Source organism: Pristis pectinata, chromosome 20, assembly GCF_009764475.1.
Source record: "Pristis pectinata isolate sPriPec2 chromosome 20, sPriPec2.1.pri, whole genome shotgun sequence".
NCBI lineage: Eukaryota > Metazoa > Chordata > Chondrichthyes > Rhinopristiformes > Pristidae > Pristis > Pristis pectinata.
Window position 1 is genome coordinate 30,249,384 of NC_067424.1, and position 14,611 is coordinate 30,263,994.

At 41.5% G+C, this 14,611-nt stretch overlaps 1 protein-coding gene across 2 annotated transcripts; it reads left to right on the top strand.

The window, feature by feature from the left end:
• The first annotated feature begins 1,561 nt into the window (after nucleotides 1–1,561).
• LOC127580995 (ETS-related transcription factor Elf-3-like) lies at nucleotides 1,562–8,471 on the top strand. Of its 2 annotated transcripts, none has more exons than XM_052035036.1 (9): nucleotides 1,562–1,717; nucleotides 1,892–2,035; nucleotides 2,825–3,055; nucleotides 3,475–3,570; nucleotides 4,338–4,463; nucleotides 5,299–5,388; nucleotides 6,053–6,169; nucleotides 6,816–7,011; nucleotides 7,560–8,471. In XM_052035036.1, exons 2-9 carry the CDS (start codon nucleotides 1,897–1,899, stop codon nucleotides 7,657–7,659), a joined length of 1,095 nt encoding a protein of 364 aa, XP_051890996.1. In that variant the 5' UTR covers nucleotides 1,562–1,717; nucleotides 1,892–1,896; the 3' UTR covers nucleotides 7,660–8,471. The 2 variants fall into 2 exon arrangements, with proteins under 2 accessions (XP_051890996.1, XP_051890997.1); XM_052035037.1 differs by having other exon boundaries at nucleotides 6,053–6,124.
• Nucleotides 8,472–14,611: the final 6,140 nt, after the last annotated feature.

The following is a 14,611-nucleotide window of genomic DNA, read 5'->3' on the forward strand; positions in this document are numbered from 1 at the left end:
AGGGAATAAATGGTAAAGGGGCAGGTGTTGCACCTCCTGCAGTTGCATGGGAAAGTGCCTTAGGAAGGGGAGTGGTTGGTGCAGAAAGAAGTCTGGATTCAGTTCTGAAGGGAACAATTCCTTCAGAGTGTTGAAAGGGGAGGAGAACGTGTGTCTGCTGGTGGCATTGGAAGTCGGGAAGGATGATCCATTGAGCAGAAAAGCTGATGGGGTGGAAAATGAGGACGGGGGGAGCTCTATCCTTGCTCTATATGGGATGAGAAGGGTTGAGAGCAGAGGCGTGGGAAATCGATGAGATACAAAGACTCTGTCACCTATAATAGAGGGGAAGCCACCATTCAGGAAATAGGAAAACATCTGAAAGGCATCTGTCTGGAAAGTCCCATCACTGGATCCCATACGGAGAATCTGGAAGAATGGAATGCCTTCAGCAGGCAGGGTGGGGAGAATTATAGTCAAGGTGGCTGTGGGAGTGTGTGTGCTTGTGATAGATGTTTGTCTCCTGAGACAGAGAGTTTCAGAAAAGCAAGGGTAGTGTTTAAGGTGACCCAGGTGAGAACAGGGTGGAATTTTTTGCCTTCTGTTTGAGTGTAGGAGTTTGCGCCAACACAGACCTTAATTATATCTTCTCGCGCCACAGATGCTGTCTGAACTGCTGGGTATTTACAGTGTTTTCTGTTTTTATTAGTTAATTGGGGCAGAACATTTTGTGCAAAATTACTCCCCATTCTCCCTCCCAAAATACCAAAATACCAAAATGTTCTTGCACACAAAATAATTGTGGACGCTAAAGCCGATAGGAATCTGGAGTCCTCTCCCATGAAAGCTTGTGGCAGTTGAGACAACTGGAACTCCCAAGAACTGCGACCGATTAACATTAGGATAAGTCGCGATTCAACTGACTGGAGAAACATGCTGGCTGCCCAAGTCCAACGCAGGCCACGGAGGCGTTTCGCGCCAGACCAGCCGTACGAGGGCAGCAGAGAGCAGCGTGAAGGTCCATGCACCTGTTCAGCGGGGCTGCAGCAGGTGCAGCGAGAAATTGGCAGAGTCGCATAGAAAGCAAGGTGGAATGTCCTCACTGAGTCAGTCGCTCACACACACACACACACAAGCATCCAAGGAACTGCGTGAGTGGGAGGAGGGGCGACTCCCAAACGCCACTGCCGTTGCCAAATCACGCCGTGAAGTCGATCAGAGCAACAAATGCAAAGAGACACGATTTACAATTTCGCAGACGTTTTATTGCAGAGCAATGCAAAAAAGAGTACCCATTAAACTTGAGTTTAATCACAACACTAACTTTTCCTGTGAATGAAGGCACGCTATTTCTTTTTCTTTCTTAAACGTTACACAATCTGTTGATGTGAGCTTTCTGGCAATGATTAATGGGGGAGGGTTTGATTTCCCGGCACTCGGCAGGCAGCTTGGCCCGTGTCCAGGTGCGCTGTGCTCTCAGTCTCTCCCTCCTCTCCCTTTTTTTATGCAAATCCTTGCTGGGTGCTCATGGCGCTGCATCGAGTAGGAATTCCCCTGGAGGTGGGGGTTATGGTCAAAGACCAGCACGTGACTCCGAAAGGCTGTAATATAAAGGGGAGTAGAAAGTGGTACCTCGCAGTTGCAGCCCCACAAGTTCACGTTTTTGTGTGTGTTTGAGGGACAACCTTGTGTACGGATTACAGTCCGGCTTCTGCTAAACCACAACCACCTTTTGCAGGTAGATTATATTTTTCACAAGCTGACATCGCAGCGATTAGTGTAGCAATCTTTACTTATTAACTTGGCATCTATTTAAATGGAAGGGTTTGACTGTGTTTGTGATTTGCTGCGGTGTTGTGGGAAAATGTGGAAAGATGTGTTGATTTGTACGGAACTTGTCTCCTCTCTGCAGGCGTTATGATGGCATCAATTTACGGCATTGGCAGCATCCTGACTGATGTTATGCGCTCCGTGTATCAGACTGAGGAGAATCAGTCTCTCCCCGCGGGCGCCAGGGAACAGCAGCTTGGCCCTATGCTTCACATGGATATACCCGGTAAGACAGAGAGACAACCGGCGGAGCAGGGTAGGAAGGTGGGCGGAAGAGTGCGGGAGGGTAGGGAGAATGAGGTAGACTGGTGCCAGGTATCCAGCTGACAATAAACTCGACTTTGACTCTGAAACTAAAATGTAGAAGCTGGAAATCCTCAGTGGGTCGGGCAGCAGCTATGGAGAGAGAGGTGAGAGGGTGAGCTTGTGCCTTTTCAGGTCAGTAGAATGTCCTATCCTGTTGCTCAATATCTTGCCTGTCACAACACAGTTGTTGAAAATAATATTTTTTTGTATCGTGGTATCTGGCAGTACTTTGAGGTGAACCTGACTGAGTGAGATTTTTCTTAAAGGTAGGTGCAGTTTGACTAGATAACCCACACCTGTTGGCTCCTGCCCTTATGCTTACCTATTGTTCCAAAGGCAGAACAAACATCCAGTGACCAATGTCAAAAAGTATGACATTTTAGTAGGAATGGGCAATTTGCTTTATGGGAGCAATTAGAGTTCCTTCATTGTTTAGCTTTCTATTGCTATTCACGTTTGTGACTGTAGACCTAACAAAACACCTGGCAGTTACTTCATATAAAGTTATCATTGTGCAGCTGTTGTACTGTTGACACCCAGTAAACAAAATATTCATTGTTCATATTTGTTTAGATGTTGCTGCGAATGTAAATGTGGACTGTAAATTTATGTCGACTCTAGAGTAGGGTTGGGCAGTTTTATAAGGGATGCACCTGTTAAAACCATGAGACACTTCACTCCCTTTACTGGATTGTTTTACTTTGTCCAGATTCCACCTCTTGGTTTCAAATTGACCCTCAGTTATGGAGCAAGCAGCACGTTTTGGAATGGATCAGTTACCATGTCGAGAAGCACAAGTACGATGCCAACAATATCGACCTGTCCTTCTGCGATATGGATGGCGCCACACTCCGTACACTGACAAAGAACCAACTTGTGGCTATATTTGGACCACTGGGGGAAGAACTCTACAAGAGTCATCAGGATTTAAGTAAAAACAGTAAGGAAATTAGGAGCTTCTTGCAAATCACCAACTTTATAAAGTACTTATTTATCCACTGGTATCCGGTGGAAAGTTTGAAATGCCCATTCATTGCATAAATCTCAAGAATAAATTGCTAATCTTAATCTAGTATGCAATGGTTAGTACTGGTGTTGGTTAAATACATTGATGGGGAACCAACAGTTTATCAGTTAGATCGACAATGACCACAACAACCAATAACCATGACAACAAGTCTTAAACAGACAAGAAAGCTAATTTTTGCATTGAATTACAATTACTTGGAAATGCCTGTGAATTCTGTGGCCATTCAAAAGATCATTGCCCAGTAAGAAAATGTTCTGTAAATAATAATGGATTTTAATGTCAGACACAATGCAAGAAAAAGGATTAATTTTGCTTTCTGTTGGTACTAGGTTTTGATCTGATACCTGATGACTTCAGTGACATCTTCTTGCAAAACATTCTCCCAGATGATTGCAATGAGTACAAGTTCCTGGACACTGTAATTAGTAAGTCTTTTAAGAAAACTTTCAAATGAAGGCCAAATTGATGGCATTTCATGTGTATTAATGACTGCACTGAACTTTAAGCTGATCCAAATGGACTTGGTGCAAACTGTCTTCATAAAGGTGATATCAGATACCAAGCCCTTTGGTGTGTAATGTGCAGGTCCCGAGGAACCAACGTTCATGTCATGGATCATCAGGAGAACAGACAAGCTCAGAAATATGCTTATTACATCTTTTATTGCTTAGCAAAAATTGGGCATTAGCCTGGAAGCCCACTTAATCTCTTGACTCTTTTTTGCGGGTAGACACTTCATGGCTAAGTGTTCAGACTGAGATTTAAAAGTGAATTGAAAGTTGCGAGAAGAGAAGGATAATCTCCAGCAATCTTGGAACTAAATATCTATTGATTTATAAACTGCATTTTTATGAAAGATGTACTAGGGATCTGCAGGTACAATATCTATGTGTTCAAAATATGTTGAACAAATATTCAGGACAGGCAAGAAAAGAAAAATGATTAGTTGATGAACCTGAGTTACCGTAAACTTAGGAGATGTGAATTGTAATCACCTTTGGCACTGGAGATGGTGCCAAGTGCTTTCCTTCATGACAGTTGGAGTTTGACTTCATTTATGTGCCAGCTGCCATATTCTTTTGCCTTTGTCCTTGGTAAAATAAAAGTAGAGCAATTTTCCTGTAAGTTTTTATCTTGAGATGATTGTGTTTGAATAGACTGTTATTTTCAATATTCTTTCTTTTGCTCCAAGCCTGGAATGAACTGGACAATGAAGAGTCACCCGATCACTGGAAAACCTTGCCTGATTTCCAACCCAGTGATCCTGGGTACGAATCTGCCCCCACATCTCCATATAGTATTGATGACTCCAATACAGGTAAATTAGCCTTTGTTAATGAATACCCTATGTGATGTTTTCAACACACAGTACATAGGACTAATCTCCTATCAATAGAAAGCATAGCTGATATTGGTATTGGTTTATTATTGTCACTTGTACTGAGGTATACCGGCATTTGATGAGTGGATTGAGATAACCAAGGTTAAAATAAAACATTTTTTAATAATAATCTTTGCTATCACCATCAATCAAGCAATGTTAGACAATCCAGCTAATTTACTGAAAATTCACGTGAATACAATGGACTCTGTTACATTTTTATTTGTCGGGTTTTTTGTTCTAGTTCAGAAGTTGCCAGACATTCTGTTAATGTGACTGGGGGGTGTTCTGAACTGTGTGTTTATCATAGTCATCCACATGCTAGTTCACAGGTGGCCCTGTATGTTTCACCTTCAGCAAACCAGTTCCACACATGCCATTTATTTCACCTCTGTTGAGCTGGAACAATTCCTTTACCCAATGAGCTCAAATACTGGCTCCTACCATGTTGAGCAGACAGGAGAAAGGGGAGTTCTTTTGGGCCGTGAGGTCAGGCCTTTGTGGGCAGTTGTGGAAAATGGGAATGAAGAGCCAAATGCTTGTTCAGTTTTGCTATGCCTCTTTTTTTTTTTGGAACCATTTTTATTTATATTGTGGTAAAAATTTCTCTGGGATGCTCAAACTAGTTAATCAAAACATCATTTTATAGTTGATTTCATTCGATACTGCTCAGTAAATAGTGTTTAATTAAGTGAAGTAAGCTATGAACATCAGCTGACTGAATTTGAATGATACAATTAATATAACATTTGACATTCTGGATGTATTACAGGATCCCAATCTCCTAATTCTCCAGACTCCGGTGGAAGTGAATCAGATTTTGATCACCCAATAACAAATGGGCAATATGGAATTCAAAATGGTAAAGATTTCAATTTGTCGTAAGGGGAAGCACCAACATTAACATTTTATGTTTACTTTCTTTTTTTTGTTTGTGGGTGTATTTTTTTTCTCAGTCGGAACATTGAAACTATTTTCTATGCAGTGGATCATGCACTCCCAAATCAGGTTTGGTCATCCTGTAAACGAACCCTCGAACCACCACCGACAGTCTTGCATAGGCATCTCTCCATTTATATGTGTTATGGGCAATGCTAGTAAGACCTCAATCACACTAACTCTTGACGTCTGTGAAGACACACTGAGCCCTTAAAATAGTAAGGTGAAAGTTATTTACCACTACTGGCCTTGAATCCAGGGCTTAGAGGTTAAAGGACTTTGTGCTTACCTGTTGCTTCATTCAACACTTTTTTTTATATGAATTTCTTATAGGATTGAAGTTCATTTCACATAAAATCCCTTTTACTGCTTGTTGCATTGTATTGCCTTTTGACCAAATGTCTTCAACAGAACCTTTTTATTAACATCCTGTTGGTTTTTGTTTGATCTGTTCACTTTTTTGTGGTTGCATTGTAAGTGATCTTTGTTTCATCTGAGATAATCTTCACAGTTCTATATTTCAGTTTGACTGATGGTAAATCCAGTTTTACTGGACTAATATCTCTGCTGTCTTTTCTTAAATGCAGAAGATTTTCCCAAACTTTCAAGCATTGATTGCAAGCCTCCCAAACGAGGAAGAGGAAGGCCAAGGAAATTAGGTAAAGAAGAAAAGAGCTGTACAGAAACCAAGAGAAGCAAACACTGTAAGTGAGTTTGTCCTGAGGCAAGAGGCTCCTCAGGTCCAATAAAAGCAACTGCTTTCACTGGACACTCGATTCATTGAAATCTGTCTTAGATGAGAGAAGTGTATTTCCTTGACTGTTTCACGGGTGGAAGCAGACTTGTTTTGCTTTAATTCAAACAGTAATCTGCCTGCATCAAATATTTGATTTCACCCCCACTGGATCATTGTTATTATTCCTGCCCACCCTTCAAAATCACCAAAAACAGGTTCAACCTGTTACACAGTTTGAGCGTGTTCAATGCAGAACTTTTTTTTTCTGTCCACCCACGTAACTGCAGTCAAAATACCCTTCAAAAATTTGTTGTGTGAAGTACTGGGAAATATTTTAGTTCTCGTGCACTGATCTAAATCTTATGGTTGGTAGTCCTCCAGGCTTTTAAATAACTTAAATGCTTGAGTTCATCTTAGAATTTGTTGATGGACAGCTTGCTAGCATCCTGTTTTGGTCCACTTGTGGCAAGTACTCAGACTGTTAGATGGACAGGTCCCATTAGGTGTCATATGACCCTTATTCAGCAGCTGTGTTTGCTTTCTGCTGTGTCTTTTATTATTTAACTCTTTCATTTATTTAAATTTGCTTACAGATTTTTTTTTTTGTTTTACAGCTCCACGAGGCACACACCTTTGGGAGTTTATCAGGGATATCCTCCTCCATCCAGAGATCAACAACGGCCTCCTGAAGTGGGAAGACCGGTCCGAAGGGATCTTTAAATTTCTGAAATCAGAGGCCGTTGCACAGCTGTGGGGAGAGAAGAAGAAGAACAGCAGCATGACTTACGAGAAGCTCAGCAGAGCCATGAGGTGAGCAGATCTTGCAGGAGAGCTTCATGCTCGTTCATGAGGTATGGACATCACAAGCAAGGCTGACACTTATTAACAGCTCCTGGTTGCTACTGAAATGGTGACCAGCCGGTTTTTTTTTGATTCCGTAGTGAAGAAAACCCTTAGTGGTTTAAAGTAGGGAGGATCTATCTGACTTGCCATATCCAGGTCAGGACAGTGTGAAACAAAAGCAATGTGTTGCAGATAATTTCAGGATGGTGTGACAGTGAGGGACTGGAGTGACCACTCTACTGCTTAGAATAGTGGAGGCTCAGGAATGAAGCCCCTGTCTGCCTTTCTGACTGAAGTACATCCCATGGTTTGGGCATAAGGAGGAATTCAAAATAGAGGCCAATCCATTTGAATCCATGTCAAGAGATTGTTAATTTTGAATAAACATTTAAAATAATTGAATTATGATTTTTCTGTGAAGACAAATTAAGGATAGTAAACCTTTTTGGTGGGAGCACTGACTCAGCTGAAATGCTGGGATATCACCCATTATAACTGTTCCCACTTTCTTGCAGGTATTATTACAAGCGTGAGATCCTGGAGCGTGTGGATGGAAGGAGACTGGTCTACAAGTTTGGAAAGAACTCCAGTGGTTGGAGAGTTGGAGATGCATAAGACGAAGAAATATTTTCATTCCAGTAAAAATTCACTTTCTCTACAAATATGTTTGCTGGCAAACAAATCCCAACAGAGATTGTGAGGTGCAGTGGACTGATGAACTGCCCCTTTTGAGGGATGTGCTCCATGGGCATTAAGTGGTGGATTTTTTTTTTTGTGAAGATGGGTGTGTTTAATTCTCTACATTACCAGACTCCAGCCTTTCTTGGGCCAGAAGTATGTGCCATAAAGGTGGCACTGAAAATAGTAAGCCTATATTTGGGCCAAAGTAGGTTATTGAACCAATGTGATACTTTTAGGGAAAAAAAATGTTGTGGACCCGGATCCCATTGAATGTGCAACACATTTCGAATGCATCGGGCAAGTGTGAACAGCCAGTCACAAGAATCAATCTCTTTATTCTACCCTGGCGATGTTAATGTTGCTCAGCAATTTCTACTTTTGAAATATGTGCTGTGGTGTCTACATATGGATAATGAATAGCAGGACTTCTTTCATTGCTTATGCATAGAAGTGTATTTTGTATATAGTCTGTGTAACAGAGATTGCTAACCTATGTATTATATGTGTAAATATATTATGAAACAATGGGAACTTATTCAGCTGGACTGGTACCATTTCCACTGAAACCTGAGTGTATATATGACTTAAAAGAAAACTCTGGGGTAAATATTCTTTAAATAGATTGAATAGATTTTTAAAGAAATTTTATGTCCTTGAATATAAAAATTTTGGATCTGTTTGTCCTTTGTTTATTTTCCTATGAATATAATAATATTTTACAAATAAAAACAAATTTAAAATGGAAACCTATCTGTTTTGTGAGTCTGAATCACCAGAGACAAGTGTGATAATGTTATTTTCCTGGGCTTAGTTTTTCTATTGAAAATGGGATTTTACTGTCACCAGTAGAATATTTTCCTTGCAATCTGGGCTCTCAGTTCAGGTCCAGTAGAAGCATCTCTTTAATCTGTTCCAGTGACTCCTCAACTATCAAACTGGGGGAACAATGTCCCACTACCAGTGTGTGGCCTGTGGTGGCTGCAGACCATTCTTCTGAGCTGAGAATAATTGCTGACTTAGTGTATCTGCCCAGAAGTCTACTTCAAGAAGACTTGATCTATCCTTTTGCTCTATTTGTAAATAAAGACTGACCCAAAAGCTTGTTGTGGATACAGACAGTTCTAAAACGTTGTCTTCAGAAATTAATTTTTGTGTTGCAATGAAGCAAGTATTAAGGGAAGATTGATAAAATGAATGTATGTAACGTAGCAATCACAGGCTAACAGAAAGCTGGCAGTGAATAAAAGAGAATGTGATGAGATGATATGGTTGAGGGCCCATACTGTGAGAGCAAAGTGGAATGAGTTATGAAGATCAGTAGGGACTTGACAGCTTAAACTACCCAAAGGACATGCAATGTCAAACTGCATATCAATTTTGAGTTTACTTAAGAAGGAGGAACGTAGTCACAGTGATGGATGTGAAAATGCATCAGGACAATAAGTACCTGATGCCACTTGAGTACAATAGGTGTGTTTGGTAATAAGGTATACATAAAGATTACTATAGAGACTAATAACTACTTATGAAATTGCTTGGCACAAAAATCTCCTCAAGAGCTTCATGTAATAGAAACCAAGAGAATGAAGGCTAAATGGTTTCTAATTGTTAAATAAACAATGTGATTAATCCTTTGTCACCAAATACAGGCAAATTCCAATGTCCCCTGTCTTTGCCGTAACAAGTACAAACATTGTAGTGTAATAAAGCCACTAAGTTTTCAGCAGTAGCTTTATTACTATGATATTTATACCATTTAAGTACAAAAGCTGTGAGAGATTTTTTTATTGGCTTCACATGTCATCCCTACCTTATGTTTTTCTTTTATCATGCTAAGTTTGCATTGACATTTTTTACATTTTGATGTATCCAGCTTTATTTGTGCATCAGTATGGTTTATCTCTTGGGAGCTCTACACATTGTGGAGATAGGAGCATAAAGATAAGATTGGGATTTGATTTGTACGACGGGATCAGTTGTCTGTGGACTGCTAAATGCCACCAGTTTGATTGCAGATGTGGCCAGATCCATCACTCTTTTCACCAAATAAAGCATCTTGGATAGTTGTTCAGATAATGTACACTAGATCCACCTGTCAAGTCAAGTCCAGTTTTATTGTCATGTACACAAGTACGGTGAGGTACAGTACAATGAAAAACTTGCTTGCAGCAGCAACACAGGCATGTGGGTACAGACAACACACAGAATAAAAATTACACATAAAAGTATACCATACACTGAAAATACAGTGCTGTAAGAGATAAAGCTGCATCTTCATTTCAAGGAGTCTATTGCCTGGACAGTTGATCCAGTGACACCCTTTCCTTGTGCATAGTAACTGCTCTAACCACATTTTAAAACAATTGTGCCCATTTGCAGTGTAAGCCACGCCCATCAGGAAATTGGACCAGGCACATCTGAGTAAGATTCACCTGAGTTCTGTTGTTATTGTCCTGGTGTTGTTTGTACATGTTATGACAACATCAACACATGCTCAGTTCTGCCCTACTGGCAGAAATTGGACTAATTGTGTGTAACCTGCATTGTTCACTCACAACAGAGCATGGAGTAAACCCCACACTAAGTTGCCAACCATGCGTGAATTAATCTGTCCTGCTGGCACATTGATGTTTTACTCTCTGAGTGTATTGGCCTGGCTGCTTGCACTAGGAATCATTTGTGTATGTCAGGGCTTTTCACCACACTAATAATACACTACTGTCTGCCTAAATTATGAGCCTGTAGCTCAGGACCACTCAAGCATAGAATCCATCAACAGGCAGATTGTTGGGGGCAGTAGGGTGGGTGTGCCCATATATACTAAAGATGAGCAATCCCCCCCTCTCTCCCACCATTTTCCTCTCACCCCTTTGGCAGCTGTACGCTGCTGTACAGGGGCTATCAGAGCAACAATACTTCAGTGTCCAATGCAGTAATGACAAAGGAGCTGCAGACCCTGCACGCTGCTGCCATCATGAAATGCACAGCTAGCGCTTAACAAAGGAAAAGGGGTGCAAACCACCCAAGAGATTTTTTTTTAAGAAGGTAAATTTTGGAAGATCAGTGATTTTTTAAGTGGGTTCCACATTTGGGCATTAGGACTAAATATAGTGTCCATTTACCATACAAGAAATGGGTGGATTCCAATTTCTAGGCATACTATTTTCTCTACCACACATTTTGAACTAGAATAGCACAATGGTTAAGAGAATTAATTTATTTGGAGTAATTAGAGAAGATGTATTATTCCCCTGAGAATAGGGAACATTAGAGATATTTAATAATGAGCAAATAGGGAGAAACAGTTTGCACCACAGGAGTGATGGTAACTAGAGACGCAAATTTGATTCAATTTGACATTTGAATCAGAGATCAGAGGAGGATTTTTACACAGTGAGTTATTATGATACAGAATGTACTGCCTGAAGGCATGATGGAAACAACTTTCAGATGGGGATGATAAATTCTTAACCAGCCATCTAAGCAATTGTGGGGGTGGTGCTTGCTGGTGGGCCTCAACAAGAAGGAACCATCTTTGGAGACCAAGTTTCCACTAGAAGGTCTACTTTGATTAATTGCAAATGTGGGCAGATTGCTACTCACTGAGGTGGTCCAGATGGAACTGTACATTGTGAACCACTGTCAGCAAAGACCTGTGGTAAACTGTTTTAAATCACCAGTGAGGGATCTGGTGTGTTGGTGAACATTTATCCTTAAGTCATCGCTACCAGAAAAATGGACCAGCTGGTCTTTTATTTTAATCATATTGTGTACAGACCAGCCGCCAGGTACATTGGAATATGCCGAGGTTGGGAAGGCCGTAAACTTTCTTTAGTTTAGTCTCTAACATTGAGATAAATTGATCATTTAATTGCCCAACTACTCCAGTGTCTCTTGTAGAGATTAACAGAGTGATACAATGTGGAAAAAGACCCTTCAGACAATGCTGACAGTTTACACCAATCCCACACTAATCCTATTCTTTTCTCCTTGAATTTCCATCAATTACTCCCCAATTTCTACCATTCACCTACACACTAAGATTCTATCACTCACTACGGGAAATTTACAGTGGCCAATTAACCTACCAAGCCACATGTCTTTGAGGTGGTACTAAACCAGAGCTCCCAGAGAAAACCCATGCCGTTGTAGGGAGAACGTGAAAACTCCACTCAGACAGCACCGGAGGTCAGGATTGAACCTGGTTCACTGGAGTTGTGAGGTAGCAGCTCTACTAGCTGCACTGCTGTTATCTTCAAAACTTCCTGCAGTCCCACAGTCGAACCTTTCCAAATAACTGGGTGTCTACTTGGCACATCACAGAAATGCCCTTATCAGAGACCTATTTCTCATCACAGTTAAACTATTGATCTCGGGCAGTCAGTAGCCTGCAACAGAGTTGACAGCAAAATCAGTCTGGTGGTGTGTGGCTCAAAGGCAGATGTGGAAAATAAATGGGTTTCAATGGATGGAACACTGACACCATGACTGGGAAAAGAAGGAATTGTTCTATTGGGACTGGCTTCAATTGAATCAGGGTGGGACTCGTGCACAATTTGGGCTGTACACAAGACTCAAGATTAAATAATGGTAGTAATAATAATAATAATTCATTCAAAATCTGCCTCCTAGCTCATCCCAGCCATCAACCAATTGATTCACCATCCACCCCTACAGCGGAAAAAATTTTCAATGATTTCAGTGAGATTCAAAGTTAAAGGCTGGCTTGAACAGATTGCACGGGGAATAGAAGAGATTCTCTCATAGAGCACATACTTTGTATGAAATAAGAGAGATTTAAAGTGTAGAATTGATCACAAAGTGCAATCAGTTCTTCTGTGTGGTGTGAAGATGGATCATGGTGCTCCCTGCATGTGTTGCATCCATGTCTGTAGGTCATAGGTGCACATCAGTGAAACAAATAACTTTATTCTGGTTCTGTGTTATATCCTTTACATATTCTCTCAATGGTCTTACCACTGAAAGCTGAACTTCATCTTTGCCGATAGTTGTTCTGTTTGGACATTCCTCAGGTTGTCAATCTCTGCCGACTGTAGTTTCCCAATTTGATTGAAGATCAACTCCCCCTCCAACTGCAGCTCGTATACATTCTGAATTTACTCTATTTGTCCATCTGTGTGGGTGTGGGAATCCTCTCCTGTTATATTAATTACTCTACATACCATATGCACCACCTTTCTCCGTTGTTATCCTGTCATGCAGGTCTGGGATGTTAGCGTCAACGTGAAAAGTTTTGTCTTCAATTATGTCATGTGTCCAGCTTTATCAGTACGCCATCCTTTCCCCACCCCCACCGACTGCCAGCCCTCCAAGTAGCAGAGCAGCGATTCTGAGACCAAGGGACTCGTCAGCTTCCTAGAAATAGGGCACTTTATTGGTAAATAAAGTCAGGAGCTACTCTATCCTGATGTAAGGTGAAATAATGCAGTCATCATGGTTTCCATGCCACTGGAATCAGTTGGTTGATTTGTGAAGTATCGTGTGCTTTTTGTAGTGCAACATCAAGTACACGTTAAACAAATACATGCACAGGCGTCTTCGCTCTGTGGGCTTGAGAGCCCATAAGTAGATCAACGGAACGATGAAAAGTGAAAGGAGAGTGGAAATTGGCAGCAAAGGTGATGAAACTTTTGAAATCTGTGTGAGTGCAAGAAACAGCACCAACGCAGTCATCAATGTTTCAGACGAAGGGATGAATGGGTCTGAAACAAGGAGTGTTCCATGTATCCCAGAAAGAGACAGGTCTATCTCTTGGGTCCCCGTGAGTTCCCATGACTACCCCCTTGACTAGGAGAAGGTGAATGGAGTTGAAGGAGGAGTCGTTCAGTGAGTTCAGTCCGGTGAATGAGAATGGTGGCGGAGAGGGAATACTTGGGTTTCTGCTCAAGGAGTAAGTGAAGGTCTCTCAGATCACCCTGGTGTGAGACAGAGATGCAGAGGGATTAGATGTCCATGGTGAATATGAACCAATTGGGACCAGGAGATTGGGAGCTGTTAAAGTAGCAGAACATTAAAGGTATAAGTGAGAAGGGGCATGGTAAGTGGAGAAGAAAGAAACAAGTTCTGTGGGACAAGAATCGGCTGAAGCAATGGGTTTACCAGGACAGTCCTATCTGTAGATCTTGGGCAGGAGATAGAAGTGGACTGTTCAGGGGTTGGGGAACTATGAAGTTGGAGGCTGTGGAAGAAATGAGGTCAGTAACCATTCTGGGAGAGAATGGTCTGATGTCCAATGGTGGGGTAATGCTTTAGTGAGAAGTGTGAAGAGGTATCTGAGAGCTGAAGTTCAGCCCTGATGATGTGGAGGGGTAGGTCATCAAACCACAATGGCACCATCCTTGTTGTCAGGTTTGACAATAATGCTAAGTGAGCAAGTTCAGGGGGAGGAAGGGGTGGCAGGTCAGAGTGAGTAAAGACAGTGGAAACATAGAGAGGGTAAGACTCTAGAAGGAGGGCCCAGATAGACGGAGAATTCTGGAGATGAGAGAAAGAGCCCCTAGTCCTTTGATCTCTTCCCTTCCCACCAACCTGGGACCTAAAAGGTTCCTCTGGGTAAAACAGCAATTCACTTGTACTTCCAGTTTGGGGTCCTGCAGCTGATGCTCATAATGTGGTCTCGCTACATTGGAGAAAGCAAATGCAGATTGGGCGACCCCTCTGCTGAGCACCTCCTTTCAGGCCACAAGGGAGATCCTGACCTGTTGCTTTAATTCCCTGTCCCACTCCCATGGTCTATCTTTGTGATCTCCTACATTGCTTCAAGGACACCCAACTTAAGCTCAGGTAATCGACACCTCATCTTCCCTCTGTGTATGTTGCAGCCCTCTAGATTTAACAATTTCAGGTCACTATCATTTTTTTTACT